Raw genomic sequence first — 20,819 nt, 5'->3', positions numbered from 1 at the left:
ATAGCCCTAAATGACAAACTGACAAGCATTTGTTCCTGTTTTAAAAAAAAAAAACCACTTTAGGAAAACGTTGGGAAGCGTTTGCTTTTTTCTCACCAACACTCTTCTGTTGTTTAAAATAATGTAGGTCTGTTATGTAGCACCTGATTTGCCATTTGTCATTTTAAGTTATTTTACTGCAGCTGGTTTTCATGTTCAACAGACAGTGAAACTCGCTGTATATGCTCTTCAAATACTGCATCACTGGACACAGGGACGCAGTACATGCACATCTACAGAATGTTGAGTATACATAGATTTGTATGGTGGGTAAAAATGCATACACTGTAAGTTAGTTGCCCTTACTGGTGTTATTTATTTTTCACCTTTATTTACATTACATTGTATTGGAAGTTAAAATACTGTTCTAAGAGAGGCCTACCCAAGAAGGGCAGCAGTACATTGTTTCAAACACAACAATAAAACTTAGTAACAGTCATAAGCACAGTGTCCAGAGGCAGCGACGTAATGCTGAGTTTCTTCTCCTGTGAGAATGCCCGCTGATTCTGTATCTGCAGGGTCTGCACTGCCACCAGTCCCTTCTCGGCCAACAAAAACAAACGGAACCACCCCAGAAACCCAGTCATTAATAAAAAATAAAAAAAACCCAGACAATAAATTAAAACAAAGTAACAAATGTGTGAAAGGTCACACAACAAAAACAAGTGTGATCAGAACTAACCATCCAATTTCATGAAAGAAAAACATGCATGAACAGAGGGGTGAAAAAAGAACAATAAAAGAACTTAACCCCTTGCATCCATGCAGAATGGAAAATCCTTTTTCTAAGCGGGTTACACAATTATATATGTTTTTACCATGGGCAAGTTATTTAAGAACTGGTCAAAAGTGAAATTTCTCCAGTGGTGGGAATGATGGAGATTAACTGGGTCCCATAATTTTGCCACTGACTGATGATAATCAGTAGAACAAGTAAACTAATAGCCCCTTTTTTTTACATTTTTTTTTTTTTTTTTTTACATTTTTAAGAACATTCCGTGCTTACCATGAATAATTAATCTCATTTATCATATGTTTCTATACTTTAGTCTTGATGGGGTATGCTTGTGCCCTTCAAATAGTATGGAGCATAGTCTGCATTAAGTTTAGTATATAGTACTGTACATTGAGGACACAGATTTAACTTTGTCATCCAATGTACTCATTTTACACTCACCGAGCACTTTATTAGGAACATTCTTACTTTATTACACCTAATTATTCATGTGATCAGCCAATTGTGTGCACTGCATACAGTCATGTAGATACGGCTCAGGAGCTTCAGTTAATGTTCACATCGACCATCAGAATGGGGAATAAAATTTGATCTAAGTGACTTTCACCGTGGAATGATCACTGGTGGCAACAGGGTGGTTTGAGTATCTCAGAAACTGCTGATCTACCGGGATTTCCATGCACACTACTCTCTAGAGTGGTGCAAAAAAACATAAAACCGTGGCAAAACTAGACTAACATAATAAGTGACATGACAATAAAATAACTAAGACAATAACTAAATATGAAACATGACATGACAAGCATAAAACGTGACAATGTTAAAAATAAAATGGCCAGACTGATCAAAGCTGACAGGAAGGTGACAGTAACGCAAATAACCCCACATTACAACAGCGGTATGCAGAACAGCACAAGCTACAGCAGTAGAAGTCTAAAACATAAGTCTAATAAATACCTAATAAAGTGCTCACTGAGTGTATATACTCAGCAGTTGGCAAGTAAGCTGTTTCAGACATAGCTACAGCATTTTTAGCTTCAAACTGTTTTACAAAGATGGTTTGATGGGAAACCATAACAATATTCATAAATTATACAGACAGCTAACAATAAACATTTGCAAACTAAATACATTTTCAGCAAGAAATATTTTGAGGAAAAGAAAGATGAAACTTTACTTCACAGGAGTTCAGGACTGGCGGTTTTCGTTCTGACTGCAGTGAGACACTGGCCGTTGTGTGACTCTCCACAGAACACGCCACGTCCCTTACATCCAATGATTGATCCCTTGACTTGAACATTAATTGGATCAAGCCATCACTGTGGCCAAAGGAACAGGAGGGTGGGTTCATGTAACCGATTCAAGACGGCAGGACAACAACGTAGTCTGATGAGTCTTCAACTTCTGAGAAGCAAAAAACAGTGTGACTTCATCATCATAATCATCATCATCATCATCATCATCGTGATCATCATCAGAAGTGAAATCACTACTAGTTACAGGATTTCTTTAATCAATATCCTCACAGAAACTTCAGAGGAGTATTTACAGTTTTGTGTAGATATCTGTGCTCCAGTGCAGGTTTAGAGTCTTGCTGCTCAGGAAATTTGTATTCTGACATTGTGAGGTAAAAGCCAGATCAGTTTACACCACTGTTTTCAGCAAGGTAAATGGTTGGCATTTATATAGCGCCTTTATCCAAAAAGTACAATTAATGCTTCTCATTCACCCATTCATACACACACTCACACACCAACAGTGATTGGCTGCCATGCAAGGCGCCAACCAGCTCATCAGGAGCATTTAGGGGTTAGGTGTCTTGCTCAGGGACACTTCGACACAGCCCGGGCGGGGGATCGAACCGACAACCCTCCGACTGGCAGACGACTACTTTTACTGCCCGAGCCATGTCACCCCTAGGTACACTAGGGGTATTCAGTTATACTTCTATGCACACATTTACATTTACATTTTTGTCATTTGGCAGACGCTTTTAATCCAAAGCGACTTACAAGTGCATAGGTTCTACCATAAGTCAAAGCATCACATCCAGAACTAGGAAAATACACATGGAATGCTGTTCTAAACATAGTTGTCATCATAAGTGCAACATTTTTTTTAATTATTTTTTTGGGGGGGTTAGACAAGGATAGGGATATCAGAAAGGAGGGGCGGGGGAAATCAGGAGGGAGGACTAAGGTAGAGTTTGAAAAGGTGGGTTTTGAGACTGCGTCGAAATAGGGGGCGGTATTCTGCTGTCCTGACAGTGGTAGGCATTTTCAAACGAGCTGTGTATGCCATTCCCATCATGGGGCTCAGGGTTTAACATGAATCTAAGGTTCCATACTAACCCTCATAGTCAGGAGTCTCGTCCTGGACGTGTCTCTGTTGTAGCCGAGTCTTTCTCTTTACACCGTGACCGAGCTGCGTGGCTAGACCCTGGCCCCTTCTCTTGTAGTTTTTGATGAGGTCTTCCAGTGTCTTAAAAAACTTTTCCTGCACACCAGGGGAAGTCTAAGCATAGTCAAATAGGTTAGTTGGAGAGAGCAGAATGACAGTGCTACTGGCAGAGCACTACTACTGGCAAGACTGCCACTAATTGACTACTGCAGTGTTAGCTGCAAATACATTAGTTAGCTGTCATAATGGATCACTAGAGTTAGAAAATCACATTTCTGTTGACAATTAATAACTGACACAAATATTGTTGGGCTTTTGTAGTGATGAAAATGGCACAACAATTTATTTTCCATGAATGCTGAGAACGGATGAGGCATCGGTTGAGAATGCTAAAAGCAGCTTTCTACTTAGGAAGGAAATGACATCAGACGTATTAAATTCATATTTTCTGCCACTGATTGAAATGGATGAGAATGATTGTTGACAACAAGGTACCTGTTGTCAACAATCATGGTATAAAATGTAGAAGAAAGTCTACTAATCCACCGCAAGGACCAGCCCAGACATTATTATGTTCTCCATAATCTCGGATAAGTGGAATATGTAATCATAGCAATTTTTATTTTTTAATTCTTTTGGTCAGTCATGGAGACTTTGAAGACATCCATAGCTTTATCTTCCTCATCCATTGACTTCCATCCATCCATCCATTATCTTAACCCGCTTATCCTGAACAGGGTCGCAGGGGGGCTGGAGCCTATCCCAGCATACATTGGGCGAAAGGCAGGAATACACCCTGGACAGGTCGCCAGTCCATCACAGGGCACACACACCATTCACTCACACACTCATACCTACGGGCAATTAAGACTCTCCAATCAGCCTAACCTGCATGTCTTTGGACTGTGGGAGGAAACCGGACTACCCGGAGGAAACCCACGCAGACACGGGGAGAACATGCAAACTCCACACAGAGAGGCCCCGGCCGACCGGGATCCGAACCCAGGACCTCCTTGCTGTGAGGCGGCAGTGCTACCCACAGCACCATCCGTGCCGCCTTCCATTGACTTCCACTCATTTTTAAATCATCAGGCCTTGTGAAGCCCTTTTGATGGGTTAATCAAATCAGGCCTTGTGAAGCCCTTTTGATGGGTTAATCAAATCAGGCCTTGTGAAGCCCTTTTGATGGGTTAATCAAATCAGGCCTTGTGAAGCCCTTTTGATGGGTTCATCAAATCAGGCCTTGTGAAGCCCTTTTGATGGGTTAATCAAATCAGGCCTTGTGAAGCCCTTTTGATGGGTTAATCAAATCAGGCCTTGTGAAGCCCTTTTGATGGGTTAATCAAACCAGGCCTTGTGAAGCCCTTTTGATGGGTTAATCAAACCAGGCCTTGTGAAGCCCTTTTGATGGGTTAATCAAATCAGGCCTTGTGAAGCCCTTTTGATGGGTTAATCAAACCAGGCCTTGTGAAGCCCTTTTGATGGGTTAATCAAACCAGGCCTTGTGAAGCCCTTTTGATGGGTTAATCAAATCAGGCCTTGTGAAGCCCTTTTGATGGGTTCATCGAACCCGCAAATCTGCATAAACCTGCCACTGCTTGGCCAAAATACATTTCTTGAGGTAAGAAAATTAATGACATAAATTTTAGGCTATCCCTTTAAGGAACAGGGATGGCGCAGGGTTTACATAATTCAAATGGCAGCGTGTGCCTTTCATGGGAAAACCAGGAACCAGAGCATGTGTTTTCTTTGGATTGTTGCACAGTAGAAATGTATTCCACCAGATGATGGTTGCATCTTTACCTTTCTGACAATACAGTGGTGGACTCACCTGTAAGGTGTACTGTCCGGTATGGGTCTGCATGATTCTGTAGGTATAGACCATCTTCTGTTTGCTGAATGCACACACACACACACACATACACAGACACAAACAAACATTAAAGTAAGATGCCCATTTATTTATATTCGTGTTCATTCATTTGTTTGCTTTTTTGATGGATTTAGATTTTCTCTCTATTGGAGTTTTGTTGATTCATTCAAACATTACATTAATGAACACATTATGGAAAAGATGGCGGGTTATAGAAAGATGCATTTACACTCTATTTCTCTCTGCTTCCTGTGTCAGAAATAATGTGTCGCGGGACATGTGAAACAATACTCGAGGTATTAATCATCAGGTACAAAGTTGCAAAAATATCTCTCGCATTCAAAGCACAGGGTTAAGAAACTCTCCTCGTCCACCAGCGATGTTTAGCAGGCACCTGGGTGATGAGTGTCAGCTTTTTGGCACCAGAACGCTCACCACACATCAACTGAGGTGGACAGAGAGAGACGATTTTTAGCCAATTGACTTTGAGGTTGTGAAATTAACTAAGAGCCTGAGAAACCACCTACTCTTTGAGACGACCACAGCGACCACAGCGAATCAGGATCTTAGTTTAACATTTCATTTGAAAGCAGTCTTGTCCTACAGGTCAGCGGCTCCATCACGGTGTGGGGGCATTGTTTCTTTGTCTGACCAGATATCACCTCTTACTGGCCAACAACAACAACAACAACATCGCTTCCACCAAGCCTGACAGGAGTTGAATCTTTTGGCATCCTGGATTTACAAGAGATATTTATAGTCAGTCCGAAAAAAAAAAAAAAAAATGTTTGGCCCCCTCCAACCACTGTCTCCGTTCCTCGAAAGCTAACTTCACCATCAAAAGTTACCTATTGCCCACATAGATGACAGATAGGCTTGGGCCAAATTTCCACACCTTCAAACTGACCTTGAAATATACCGGTATGGGGTTTACCGTTTTCATAATAAAATACTCACTGAACACATTATTACTTTATTACACCTACTTATTCATGTAGGTGGGCGGCCTGTAGCGTAGTGGTTAAGGTAAATGACTGGGACAGGCAAGGTTGGGGGTTCGAATCCCAGTGTAGCCACAATAAGATCCGCACAGCCGTTGGGCCCCTGAGCAAGGCCTTTAACCCTGCATTGCTCCAGGGGAGGATTGTCTCCTGCTTAGTCTAAATCAACTGTACGTCGCTATGGATAAGAGCGTCTGCCAAATGCCATTAATGTAATTCATGCGATTATCTAATCAGCCAATTGTGTGGCAGCAGTGCAATGCATACGGTCAGGAGATTCAGTTAATGTTCACATCAACCATCAGAATGTGGAAGAAATGTGATCTAAGTGACTTTGGCCATGGTATGATTGTTGGTGGCAGACACGGTGGTTTGAGTATCTCAGAAACGGTTGACCTCCTGGGATTTTCACGCACACAAGTCTCTAGAGTTCGCAAAGGGTGAGCAGACAGAAATGCCTTGTTAATGAGAGACGTCAGAGGTGAATGGCCAGATTAGTCAAAGCTGACAGGAAGGTGACAGTAACGCAAATAAGCACACATTAGACGACAGAGTATGCAGAAGAGCATCTCTGAAAATAGAGGAGCCACCAGAAAAATTGTTCCGCAAAATCAAGGTGGAAACCAACCTTCCATTATACTCAACAGTCATCCCAAGTAAAAGCAAGTCAAAATAAGTGTCAGATATTGTGGCAACACTCAGTTCCAAACAAAATGCAAATTGTTTTAAAAGGATGTGTGAAACCTTATCATTATCAAGGCAAGAGAGACCAGCGCGTCTACTTTCTGTGGTTTACCCCATCCTAGATTAGAATGAGATTGCTGAGAGCAGCTAGCTACAAACAGGTTTTGCAGTTCACTTAACCGTGTCTGTACCGCGTGTGTGAAGAAGTGTCATAGTTTGTCGTTAATACAAAGCACACCCACACCTTCAAAATGGCCACTAGGAAAGCAGTGTGTTTCTTGATGACCAATGACAAAATCACAGAAAACTACAAACGCTCCAAAAAATAATCACCATAACGGTGATTTTTTTCAAGTTTTCATTGGATGGGCAGATGATTCCTCTGGGTGGGAAAGTGATTCGTGACCTGGTTTGCGAAATATAGGTGAAGGAGATCAGAGATGTGTGTGTGTGTGTGGGGGGGGGGGGGGGGGGGGGGGGGGGGCGGCTAAACCATGGAGACAAGATTGTGCAGATTGTGACAAGTGCAGAGAAGCAAGAATTGGTATAATATGTTTTTTTATTTTTTGCACTTGTAAAAAGCCTTGCAGCAGAGGGATGTCTGGCTAAGACCGAAGTGCAGGGAATTACAGTAATCAAGGAGAGATGATATAAATGCATGAATAACTGAATAACTATTTCCAAGTCGTGAAATGAAAGGAAGGGCTTCACTTTGGCTAAGGCTGGGAGTGTAAAAAAAGCTGGTTTTAAGAGTTTATGTGTTTGTTGAGGGAGTCTAGTTCTAGTTGACACCAAAGCTTTTGGCACGAGGTCTAGCAAAGTGGGATAGAGCCAGGCAGACTGAACAAAATCACTTCTGTCTTACTTTCATTTAGCTGGAGAACACTTTTGGCTATGCAGTCTGTGATGTCAGACAGGCTCACACCTAGATGGTGGCGCGTATATACTCAGCAGTTTCGCCCTCCCTGAAGTGGGACATTTTGCTCGTTTTCTCAGCTTATCTGTCTTGTCAGTCTGTCAGCGACACGACCGCTGAGTTGAGTTGAGTTGAGTTTCGTTACGCAGCCTTGCGATGACGATAAAAAAGCATTCTAAACCATTCTAAAGTGAACACTTGTCATTTGCTCTTAGAGGGAGGTAGAGCTGAATGTCGTCTGCATAACGGTGGAAAGAAATATTGTATTTTTCTGCAATAGAACTAATGGAGAGCGTGTACAGGCAGAAAAGAATAGGCCCTAAAGGGGGGGAGGGGGGGACAAGCAGCACTTCATATTGACTGAGAAGGTCCCATTGTTTAGTTTAGTTAAGAGGCAAATCATTTTAGGCCAGTGCCTTGAATGCCAACCGTATGCATAATATGGTCAATTAGGATATCATGGTCGACCAAGTCAGAAGCAGCACTAAGGTCCAACAAAACTAAAATAGAGCAATCTCGGGAGTCATTTCACACTTTATGGAGGGCAGATTCAGTACAAATATATAATCTTGAACATGATCTGAGTGACGTTGACAAGGCCCAAATGGCTATGGCTAGACAACCGGGTCGGAGCGTCTCCGGCAACGGCAAGGTTTGTCGGGCGTTCCCGGTCAGCAGCGGCGAGCACCTTCTGAAAGCGGTCCGAGGAGGGACACAAAACCACAAACTGAGCATCAGGCACCGGACACTCGTCGATGCGTGAGGACAACGAGGGCCGCCCCGGCTGGTCTGCCCCGGCTGGTCTGCACCGACAGGGCGGCGATTATTGCACAAGCCGCAGAAAATATCGACCGTCGGTTACGGCAGAAATGTGTCACTGACTGGTGTCTCGCTGGCGCAGCCTGTAGAGCACTGACTGCATGCTCATTGCGAGCCGCGACGTCGGCGGTTCCAATCCGACCGTCCGACATTTGTCGCATGTCTTCCCCTCTCTCTCGCTCCCATTCTTCTGTCTCTCTATACTATATACTGTCCAATAAAGCTGAAAAAGGCCTAAAAAAGAAATGTGTCACTGACACACAGAGCATGGCGTGCCGGTACGAGCAGGGCTGCGTGGGGGGGGGGGGGGAGTGTATGCTAACCACCGTCTACCACCTAAAACAGCCTGCAACGGGCGCGCCAGCGTCGGAACGAGACCGCGGGGCGATGGAAGAAGCGCCGCCCGGGCCGTCGCGTCCCGCGTTCTTTCGCGGCGTGCGGGCGTTCAGGAGCGTGTTCGCCGCTTACCTGGGGAAGTGATGGCACCAAGATGCCCTGCGGGAATCAATTTGACGTCAATTTGACACGTGTCACCCACCTAAACATTGTTGCGGACCAGACAGCCTATGCTCATGAATATAGTCCTCCTGGTATCTTGTTGGCCTCCACAAACACTTTCCCTTCTAAATGCTCTTACGAGCATGTTTTTCGACAGGAACCTGTGTGTGTGATTTCACCGTGTGGTTTATATCTGTGTTATCCAGCTAAGTGAAGCTTAAACCTGAGTTGTCGCAGATTTGGAATTAACTGTTTTTCATGAACTTTTTCATAAACTTCCTTTTTTGATACCTTTTATTATTGGCATGTTTTTGGCAATGACAAATATGTGTATAATTACTGTAGAAATATCTTTCCATTAGCTACTTTCAGCCTCTGGACTAGGCTGGTGTTGAGGACTGACCCTCCAGAAATTTCAGTGCTGCACAGGAAGTGATGCGGTTTGCATATGCAGCACAGCACTTATCTCCTCAGACACCACATTGCCAAATATGACTTTATATGAGCATATTTGAATAAAAACTCATGTCTGTTTTATTTACCTTTTTACTTCAAATGTGTAAAAAAAAAAAAGGATAAATTGTGAGAGAAAAAAAACAGTCATGCGTCTTACACAGTTTGCTTTCCTTTGTCTTATTCTGAATACATGACGGAAAGGCATTCTGGTACTGTGGTAATGAGCATAATCAGGTTGATGTGAGCAGAAGAGAGAGACTGGAGGAAAGCAGAGAAAGGTGAGTAGTTTCATGGAAGGAGAAGAGACGGGGCGATAATGCGGCTGGGATACTCACTAAACGCAGAGGCACAGGACACCCTGGATGGTCTCGCTGTCTCGAATCAAGAAAGCTCCATCCTTCCCCTTCCTGGAAAGCAACTGCTCACAGGTTTGCTTGCAAATATTTCCATGGTAAGTTTTGAGATCCATGGAATCTCAGCTTCTGTATGCAACCAGACAGACACACACACACACACACACACACAGGCAAACGCACGCTTGTCTCCGAGGTCTCTTGGCACAGAAGCAAACCGCCGTTCTCTTAAGTTATCCGCACGACCACACACTTCTCTCTCAGCTCCATGCACAAATGGAAACTGCGCTTCTTGCTTTTGACGAAAGAAAAGTGCACTCGTCGCTCCAGCACTGCACCGAGCCAGCTCAGTAGCTGCGAATGTGTTCACACAGGAAGTGTCAGGGGTGTTTGGCCAGCTGCAGAGCAGTCTTCTACCTCATGACACGTTATGTAGCACACGCGAGGGAGGCCTTCGTATGTACGGCTTTATTGTACGACAAAGCTAACGCAGGCTAAGATAATGGTACAAAAATATGCAGCATGAACTTCCCATTTTGTGTTTTTGTGTTTAAGTAAAGAGTTTAAGGAAACACACAATTATTGTAATAGAAATATTTTGACTCTTTGGTTGTCGCCTTCTGAAAAATTTGTGACAAATGTCTAATTTTACAGCCTGAGGTACTGTAAGTGAACATTTGACACCTGTTTGGGAAAGTGGCAACAGAATCATCCGCAAAGAAACCTGAGAAAAAAATATAAATGGTTGCATATTTTCATACATTTTATACAGTTCCAGAGGGTCAAAGTTGATACAGGACATAGCATAGCAGCATGTTTATTGCATGTTTACCATTTAATCCCACCAAATTAAAGAAATTCGAAAAATCATACAATATCAATATAAAACAAGGTTAACTGGTTCTTAAAAGATGTCAGAAACTAAATGGGGTCAAATTGACCTCAAACATAAAAGGAGGGTTAATGGCTGAACATATTATGGTTCCCTTCATCACACCTAGTAGCCAAGATTGTCTCTTGGGGCTGATATAGAGGTTTGCAGAACAACAGCTACAGGGGAAGAGGAATGGGAGTGGGACACTGCCCCCTGGTGGTAAGCCTCCTGTCTCTCCTGTAGCGCCTGTGGAGCAATAGTTCAGAAGGGCAGCACGGATGGTGCAGTGGGTAGCACTGCTGCCTCACAGCAAGGAGGGCCTGGGTTCGAATCCCCATCGGCCGGGGCCTCTCTGTGTGGAGTTTGCATGTTCTCCCTGTGTTCGTGTGGGTTTCCTCTGGGTACTCCAGTTTCCGCCCACAGTCCAAAGACATGCAGGTTAGGCTGATCGGAGAGTCTAAATTGCCCGTGGGTATGAGTGTGTAGTGTGTAGTGTGTAGTGTGTAGTATATGCACATTGTGGAGGAAAGGATTGCATGCTTATTTTCTGTGATCTGTCTGATGTCCCAACTCGCCCGGCATCACCACCCCTCGGAAATATCACAGGAACCAGGGAGGAGTAATCTTAAGATGGCTCACAAGCAGGCTTGTGGAAGGATAGCGGTATCAAATTAAGAGGATTACAGTTAGCCAAGGCCTTTAATGAATCACTACGATCGGGCATGTGTCTCTGGCAGTGAACAAATGACATTCACAAGGGTGTGCGCAGACACTCTGACCAGAGTGGCGGGAACCAGTGGGACAGCCAGTTCGAGATGTGGGAACGGCTCCAGGCGTTTCGGATCTTGGACTACTTTTGGGCCGAAGGCAGAGACCCGAGGACCGGAAATAAGGTCGGCGTTGAAGGCAGCAGGAGCTCCAACGCGGACTGGATGGGCTCACTCAGTCCCGCACTCACCTCCATGCCCATGAGGTATCTGGCGGTGCCAGGTAGAGTACATGCTGAGTCAGGGCTGTCATTTGAGATTTTCGAGTAGATCACGAAGGGGACGTTACAACTATAATTCATGTTATTTTTCTATGCATATAATTACCACAGTATATGTTACTGCATTGTATTATTAAGTTATCATTGACGTATACAGAATACTGACAATGAGTATTGACGCGTCTGAAAAGTGACATGTTTGATTCCTAAGATGACTGACCTTAAATGTTTTTTTATGAGGTAAGAAGGACTGGACTGGACAGGTACTGGACTGAACTGGACTTTGAACAGGTACTACAGCACCACGCTGCCCGCTTCACTCAGGTGCCCCTCTTTGAGGGTTCTCATCCCCAGACATTTAGTTAGCGAGCATTTAAAATGTCTGAAGTTATGGCCTGGGACTTGACGAATGCAAATATTTGCGGTTATGATCAGCCAAGTGTTAAACGTTTTGCTGAGGCGTTGAGTGATCATTATCCGCGTGCATCTTGCTTGTGAATGACCTGAAGAGGATTTGAGCGGTTAATCTCATGTCAGTTGGGCACTGACCTAAATACCTCCTCACTCTGCTGCGTCAGTGAAAATGGCCTTTCGCACTGTCCACCTGAGCATCTGGGTGCATCTGGGAAGGTCCTGAGTCAGTGTCTGTACCTGTCACAAATTGTATTTGAATTATTAAACATAGATGCAGTGTGTTCCACTATCACTGATCGAGGAGAAGACTGGAGTCTCAATTCAGACCAGGAATTGTAGACTGACCGCCATTACTGTAAATGCAAGAAGCCTACTGTTATTGTGCGCAAGAGCATTTCAGTGTGTTCACTGGCGCTGCAAATGATAACTGGAGCATGCTGGCCATGCGTATGTGTATTTCAGCCTTAGGGAGTCAGACAGTCAATCGCTCACTCAGTTACAAACAGCGACTTTTGGCGGCCCTCCAAGGTCTTAAGAAAGGTATCGGCCAAACAAAAAATACTTTATTGACCCTTTAAAATGAACAACGACATTTGTGGTTGTGCACAGTGACGTAGGAGGCCTGTAGCGTAGTGGTTAAGGTAAACGACTGAGACACGCAAGGTCGGTGGTTCTAATCCCGGCGTAGCCACAATAAGATCCGCGCAGCCGTTGGGCCCTTGAGCAAAGGCCCTTAACCCCGCATTGCTCCAGGGGAGGATTGTCTCCTGCTTAGTCTAAATCAACTGTACGTCGCTCTGGATAAGAGCGTCTGCCAAAATGCACAATAATGTAATAATGTATTCCCACTGAGTCACTGCAGTCTGTTCCAGGGTCTCACGACTCCTTCAGCTTCTGGGTGGATGAGAAGGCTCCGGTGGGTCCAGACCAGAAGCCCATGGTGAAGCACCTCGCCAGCGCCTTCCGCCTGGTGGCCAAGAAAGTGATGAAGAAGTGGTCCATGACCCAGAACCTTACGTTCAGCGAACAGCTGGAGGGGGGCATCCGCTATTTTGACCTGCGCGTGTCCTCGAAGCCGGGTGAGCCGGGTCACGAGATTTTCTTCATCCACGGACTCTTTGGCCACAAGGTGCGCGACGGCCTCCATGAAATCAACACCTTCCTCAACAGCCATCCCAAAGAGGTGATCTTCTTGGACTTTAACCACCATTATGCCATGAACAAGGAGCACCACAGGTACCTGATTGCCATGCTGCAGCATGTGTTTGGACACAAGCTCTGCAACTCGAATGTGACAGAGGACATTACGCTGGACTACCTGTGGGAGAATAAGCACCAGGTGAGGATCTGGGGTCAATTTATAGGTGTTTGTGCAAAGAAGTACACTGAGGGTTGACATTTGCGGAGAAGCACCAAGTGTGTGACAGGATGGACTCATAACCAAGGACCATGCTACTGTAAAATGTTAATAGCAACAGTATGGCTAATACTGTACAGCATATTTAGTACTACAGCATGCATGCATTGAAGAGTATAACACAACATACATAATATAAATTCAATATGATTGGTATTGCGGTACATAGTAGAGTAGGACAAAGAGAATTGTAGCCTAATAGCAAATTCTGTGTCCTGTAAACTGATGCCATAGTTTGGTGTGAGTGAAACAGACTGACACATGACGTCTCTAGCTTCAGCAGAGCAGACGGTGCTCAGTCGAATGCAAGCCTGCGTGCTCAAAATATCTCCTGTGTGTGTTTGTCTACTAAACATACTGCCTACTGTTCAGTGTCTACGCCAGAAATACTCTCTTCCACCTGTCCATTCATCCACCCATGTATCCACATATTATTATAGTACACTTGAATTATTGTCTGGGAAATAAAGTAGTTTCCTATTTCCAACATTTCACTCTACGGCTTTATACACCTCAGTGTTTCACTGAGGCACCAGAACTTTCCACAACACTCCGGTCCCAAGTGTAACGTATGCCGACCCCCGGGCTTCTCACCAATCAAGAGACCCCTGTGGGTTTTTGGGTCCATGACATGTGACTCTACGCTCTCCCTTTCAATCCTAGGTCATAGTGTTCTATCACCACCCTTTGGCTGACGATTGCCCTCATCTGTGGCCTGGGAGCAAAATCCCGGCCCCCTGGGCCAACACCACAGATGCAAACAAACTGATACAGTTCCTGGAGACCACATTGGGGGAGAGGACCCAGTGCGGATCTTTCCACGTTTCCCAGGCTATTCTCACCCCCCGAGTCAAGACCATCTTCAGAGGACTCGTCAAGGGACTCCGGAACCACTTAGTGGAGAGGTATGTACTCTGTACTATTCTGTGCACTATCAGGAACCTCAACGTGGTGATGGACAGCCGACTGTCCCTTTCTGAGAAAACATTGCGGCAGTGACCCGGTCATGCAGGTTCTTCCTATACAACAGACGGAGAATCCGCCCCTTTCTCACCCCCTACTCGACCCAGCTCCTGGTCCAAGGGATAGTTCTGTTCTGCCAGGACTACTGCAATTCCCTTTTGGCTGGCCTCCCAGCGTCCGCCATCAGACCCCTCCAACTTATCCAGAATGCAGCAGCTCATCTGGTCTTCAACCTTCCCAAATACTCACACGTCACCCCTCTGCTTACTTCCCTCCACTGGCTGCCTGTCATGGCTCGCATCAAATTCAAAACATTGGTGCTAGCCTTCCGAGCAGTTAAGGGGTCTTCCCCAGCCTACCTACAAAAAATTATCAGACCCTACACCCCTGCCAGACCTCTTCGTTCAGCCTCCACATGCCGCTTGGCACCTCCCCCTCTCTGAACCTCCACTTCACGCTCACGACTACTGTCTGTTCTGGCTCCACGGTGGTGGAACAAACTCCCCGTTGAGGTCAGAACTATAGAATCTCTCCCCACCTTCAAGTGCAAACTGAAGACACACCTCTTCAAGCAGCACCTCTCCCCGTCCCTCCCTACCTCCCTGTGAACTTTAATTGTTGTCTTTGTGATTTACTTTGTGCATCGGTATTTTTAGTTGGCTAGGTAAGCGGGGTTTGGATAGTTAAGTTTGGTCACTTTTGCTTTGTTTGTTTGTTTATTTGTTTGCTAAAAAAAAAAAAAAAACATTCTAATAGGCCCTGGTCCTTATCTTTTTGTAGAGGTAGCAGTTGAAATTGTACTTCCTCTAGGGTCTTTCAGCGCACTTATCCCTGGTTATGGGTATGCACTTTGTTGTACGTCGCCAGGGTCTGGACATTGGAGTTCACTGAACTCATTGTTATGTTCATGGAACCAGTTTGAGATGACGTGCTTCGTGACATGGTGTATTATCCTGCTGGACATAGCTAGCATTACATGGGCAGGCTGTGGCCATAAGGAGATGCACATGGTTAGCAACAATACTCAGGTAGGCTGTAGCATTTAATGCTACAATTGCTCAATTTGTATTCAGGGGAAGTAGCAGTACTAACCAGTACTAGAAAAGTATAATAAAGTGACCACTGAGTGTATATTCCCCTGCAATCTTACATGCATAATTGTGTGGTGTTTATCTGTTGTTCAGCCAGCTCTTATGCCACCTAACAGTGTAGTTGTGTTTTTCAGAACAATTGTCTATGTCTACCGAAGAGCGCGAGACACGTTTCATGTAGCCTTCGGTAAAATATGTCAACTGGATTAATTGAGCAGATTTTTTTCGGCCTTTTTCAGCTTTATTGGACAGTATAGTATAGAGAGACAGGAAGAATGGGAGCGAGAGAGAGGGGAAGACATGCGACAAAAGTCAGACGGTCGGATTCGAACCGCTGACGTCGCGGCTCGCAATGAGCATGCGGTCAGTGCTCTACAGGCTGCGCCACCGAGACACCCACAAAATTATCTGTTTTTAAATCACCTTGAAGGAGGGTGTCGTCAAAACATTTCCGATTTAGTTGGTGTATACTCACAGCAGCCAAAACATGGCGCTGATGTGTTCATGACACGCAGTCCGACAGACCGGAGTCAGCAGTCCAGGGCCCACACAATACACTGCCTACAGGCCATCTCCCATGTCCTTGTTCCTCCATGCTACTGTCTACTAGGGATGTGACAAATCATCAGTTCTTGTAACCGGTTACCATCCCATTATTTAAAACGGCTAACCGGTTAACCGATACCGCTTGTGACCGCTAGGGGTTGTATTTATTTATTTATTTTTTTTAACTGAATTACTGAGAAATTTAATTGGGCCATTTCAATAGTTAAATGTCAACATTGTAAATCAGCCTAATTGCCAAATTAAATATTTACATTTACATTGACATCCCATGTCCTTGTTCCTCCACGCTACTGTCTACTGTCCTCTCCACCGACACTATGTCACATCACCGTTCCCACTCTCTCTCCGTCTATCTCTCTGTAATAGACAGTGAATGAGGGGGTTGACAGAGTGAGATTCATGTACAGCTAGCTTCGTGCTCCGTTGAACATTGCATAATTGTATGATTGATGTGTGCGATGTAACACTGGCCAAGCCATTGACAGTCTGCCCAAACAAGTATGTCCGCCAGTCATATAAATAATACTAACAGCGATGCAACTGCAATTTGAGAAGGCTGATCTCAGCTAATCCAACAGGAAGTCTTAAATAGACAAGAGGAAGCAGATTAACTGAATGTACTGGAGGTCAAACGAACAGGAATAGGATTGTTTATCATCCCAGGATAAACATCAAGCCAATTTCCTGGTTTTGTCTCCACTATATTGATACGCTGATCTGGCGGCTGGCTTTCTGACCAGAGGAGCACGGAGGCATTTTGGGCCACTGGGTAAATGAATGATCACTAAGTTTCAGTAAATGGTCTCTTCTGCAGACAAATCCATGTGTCTCTGTGTCTCTGTGTCACTGAGGGGGTTAACCATCTCCAGTCCTCAGGGGAGGAACTGGGCTTTTCTTCCATTGATTAACAATATTATTGTTAATATTGGTAATTTGAACTGAAAACTAAGAGTAGCTTCACTGCGTAGACAAAGCATACTTTGCGGGACTGCCACAATGTGGAGCCATTGCATTACATTAATGGTATTTGGCAGACGCTCTTATCCAGAGTGATGTCCAGTTGATTAGACTAAGCAGGAGACCATCCTCCCCTGGGGTAATGCAGGGTTAAGGGCCTTGCTCAAGGGCCCAACGGCTGTGTGGATCTTATTGGGGCCACAACTGGGATCGGACCACCGACCTTGCAGGTCCCCGTCATGTACCTAAACCACTACGCTACAGGCCGCCCCTATGTGGAGCCCTTGGCCATTTGGCAGGAAGCATAATTGGTACTCAGGATGGTACCTGTGCCAGGGCACAGGAGGTGGTGGTCTGTGAGTGCTAGATAGTGGTGTTTAGCCACTAAGAGGAACACAGGTCCACTGATGAGCAAGGCTACTGGGCACTTCAGGTAGATGGCTCAGGAAGAGCAGTGTCCATGCCAGGGATTTCACTGTCTTTTCTCCTCCTGTCTGCAGGAATCTGCCCACAATCATGACATGGGTGGAAGCCCAGAGGCCAGGAGCCAATGGGGTCAACATCATCACCTCTGACTTCGTGGAGCTGGTGGACTTTGCCACCACCGTCATCAAACTCAACAACCTCCTACTCCCCCGGCCTTGCCGTCACGTGACCTGAGAGGTCGATGACTGTGAGATCATGAGGCCAGTGATCACATGACTTCCGTGACCTTTGGGGCCAGCAGTGCTGTGAATAGGCAGCCTGCTTTAATAGCATAAACTGTACTAACCTGGTGCAGTAGCTCTGTACTGCTTTTCAGAAGAACAGTCGTACTGTCAGAAGAGCAGCCGTGCAGTATGTTTCAAATAAATGGCTGTAGTCAAGACCAGTGACTACAGTATTTAAAATATACTGTAGTCAATATGTTATCCATCTTATTTTTTTGGTTAGTATTTGTTTTTTACAGTCCAGATACATACAGGCAAAAAATCTGAAATTGAAATGAAATGATTATGAAATGCATTTGGTATTAAAAAAAAGGAAAGGTGGGTTGTTCTGTTAGTCTATTAGCTGCTCCAGCCTGCTGAGGATATGGTAAAGATGTCATACATATCTTTTGGCTACTATTTATTTTTTGTTTTTTATAGTTCAGATATAGGCAAACAAATTGAAATCATTTAAAATGAAATAATAATGAAATGCATTTGGTAGAGCACTAAAAGACGTGCACATGGGTTATTCTGTTAGTCTATCTGCCCCTGCTGAGGATATTAAAACGCTTGATGTTCTCCCAGACAGAAACCCAAGAGCCTTACACACATTGTGCAGGACCTAAAGAGATACCAAAGGAGTGTTTTCTCTCGAGCCACGTCCCTGTAACTCCTGCCTTCGTCCTGTGTGGGAGCAGGGACTCATGCTCAACGTAGGGCCCCAAATATATGGGTTTGGCTCAGGCTGGCTCTGTTCCTCTTTGTTTGATGGGTTCAGTTTGTCCCACAGATGTAGCCACACTCCTACATGACCACAGGCCTTCACTGTTGCACAATGCAGGACAGTAACACTCAAGTCTTCCCACTCCCTGCATCTGTCTCTGGTATGGCCGTTGTACAGCACTGATTCATAGGTGAAATTATTAGATTGGGCCATAAATCCTGTCACACATACAAGTCCAAATGGCACCTAGGGTAGACATGGCTCGACATCTGAAGGCAAAGGCATCCGTTGCTGCGTGTTCCCAACAGAACCGCAGACAACATTAAGTCAGACAGAGTGAAAGGTGAAAGGAGATAGATATGTACTTTGAAGGGAAGGAGATAAGATAGGAGTGAAACAGGGCTTAAAGGGGGTTAGAGATCCAGAGGGAGTTAAAAAACAGGAAGGAAAAGAGATGTAATGGAGGAGAGGAACAGACGTGTAAAGTAAGTAAACCTGCTCTGTGGGAGCCAGGACTGTTTTCGTTCACATTTTGTTCCAGTCTCTGTTTTTTTTTTTGTTGTTTTTTTAAATTTTTTTACAGTTTTCAGTTACATTTCATTTTCAACCTTTCATTTGCAAATAAAGGCACAGGAAACTGCGTCCATTCTCTGCCCCGGAGGGAGAAACACGCATTCCTCAGCACTTGGGGTCCCGATGGCATCTAGACTCCCATGCGCTCACGGACACATGTGGAGCGCTGGGAGGACCGAGCAGCTTGGCAAGAGTCCCACCAGGGCTCACTCAGATCTGCCTTATAAGTCCCTGGCACTCCCACTGAGCTCACCAAACGTGCTCCCAAAATGTGCTCCCCAAACATGCTCCCCTCGCTGCGGGCACATTCCACGCCACCTTCGGCAGGCTGGGCCTCTACGGATTTAAGCCCCATTTACACCTTCACCCAAATCCAGCTCTGAATTATTATTGTTGAGTTTAGGACCCCCCTTTTTTTTCCCCGTGATTTCACTCCTGTTTCAGTCCGCGGCATTTATCACGGGATACCAAGAAGAGATTTGTTTGCATGTCGGACTAGAATGACAACAGCGACACGCACATACAAGAAACGGAGGGCAGATGTTGCAGTGGAGACACTCATGTGTGTACATTTGGGTGTTACTATAGTAATTATATGAGGGAACATGGAGATTTTTTTCATTTTGTATGGATGTTCAATTCTAATGGGTCCCATCAATGAGACTCGAGGCTGAAACAGAGGACCGTGGAAACACATATGTTATGAATGTTAAAATGAATGAATGAATGTCTCTGTCAATGGCTTTTTACACACTTCTGACAGTGTCACATTCAATTGGTTTTTACTATTACAGGAAGTGCAGCAGGTCTGATCCAAAATTGCTTCCTGTCTGTTTTGTTTACCATTCAGTGCCGCAGCTGAGCCAGGGAAGGATTACACAGTGATTTCGTATATAAATAAAAGGGACACTTATTGTACATTTATTGATTACGAGTGTGTTTCTGAGAGTGCAGTAACCACTGCAGTACAATGTGGAGATGGAGACACAAGGAAACACGGTCTTTCGCATTTAATCGGAAGGCACTGTTCCTTGACAAAATATGCGGTTTCTTCAAATGAGAATGCACCAGGTTGTAGCGACCGGTATTGTCTGTCGTTGGTATTACGCCAGCTCACAGCAGAGACACAACCTGGCCTCCCTAATGCGTGTGCAGTGGCAGTGAAGGCCACTAAGCTTGAGCTGGAGTGAAATGGGTAATAAATTGAACAATAAAACATCACAAACTCCTGGCCTTGTATTGAAATGTCTGTGGCAAAATCATTTATACATTTGGGACCAGTTTGCCTTGCCAAATCAAAGGTCCAAAAAAAAACTGTATTTGTGGTTATATTCTCCAGAAGTGACAATTGATTATCTTCTTAGTAATTCTTTTACCTTTTTAACCCAATTATAACCATTAACCATTCGGTGAAGTCCTTGCAAAAATGGGCAACTGTTGGGGTTATTGCAATAAAATAAAAACCTACTTCTTGCAGGTCTCTGTGTAAATGGTTGGCATTTATATAGCTCCTTTATGTACAAGTGATGCTTCTCATTTATACGCACACACACTTCTCAGTCATACAAACAAACGGTGATCAGCTCCAATCAGTTCGTCAGGAGCATTTGGCGGTAAGGTGACTTGCTCACCTTGACAAATCCAGGGCGGGATTCGAACCGGAAACGCTCCGACTGCCAGACGACAGCTACTACGGCCTGAGGCAATGTCGTCCCTGCATATTTGGAAAAGGAAAGAGCGTTTTTGTTTTAGCTTGCCTGAACAAAAGTGACAATCATTTATAT

The 20,819-nt window shown here is 44.7% G+C and overlaps 2 protein-coding genes across 2 annotated transcripts; one reads left to right on the top strand and one right to left on the bottom strand.

The window, feature by feature from the left end:
• Window positions 1-343: 343 nt before the first annotated feature.
• si:ch73-264p11.1 (uncharacterized protein LOC100000923 homolog) lies at window positions 344-10,120 on the bottom strand. The gene is made up of 4 exons (XM_061248209.1): window positions 9,758-10,120; window positions 5,007-5,070; window positions 3,127-3,289; window positions 344-2,179 (listed from the first exon to the last, which is right to left on the bottom strand). The coding sequence occupies exons 1-4, from the start codon at window positions 9,889-9,891 to the stop codon at window positions 2,136-2,138; spliced, it is 405 nt and encodes a 134-aa protein (XP_061104193.1). The 5' UTR covers window positions 9,892-10,120; the 3' UTR covers window positions 344-2,135.
• Window positions 10,121-11,464: 1,344 nt separating this feature from the next.
• LOC133132486 (PI-PLC X domain-containing protein 2-like) lies at window positions 11,465-17,706 on the top strand. Its single transcript, XM_061247941.1, has 4 exons — window positions 11,465-11,639; window positions 12,924-13,390; window positions 14,132-14,373; window positions 17,547-17,706. The coding sequence occupies exons 1-4, from the start codon at window positions 11,465-11,467 to the stop codon at window positions 17,704-17,706; spliced, it is 1,044 nt and encodes a 347-aa protein (XP_061103925.1).
• Window positions 17,707-20,819: the final 3,113 nt, after the last annotated feature.

This window comes from Conger conger, chromosome 7 (genome assembly GCF_963514075.1).
Source record: "Conger conger chromosome 7, fConCon1.1, whole genome shotgun sequence".
NCBI classification, from domain to species: Eukaryota; Metazoa; Chordata; class Actinopteri; order Anguilliformes; family Congridae; genus Conger; species Conger conger.
This window is presented reverse-complemented; position numbering and strand designations above follow the sequence as displayed.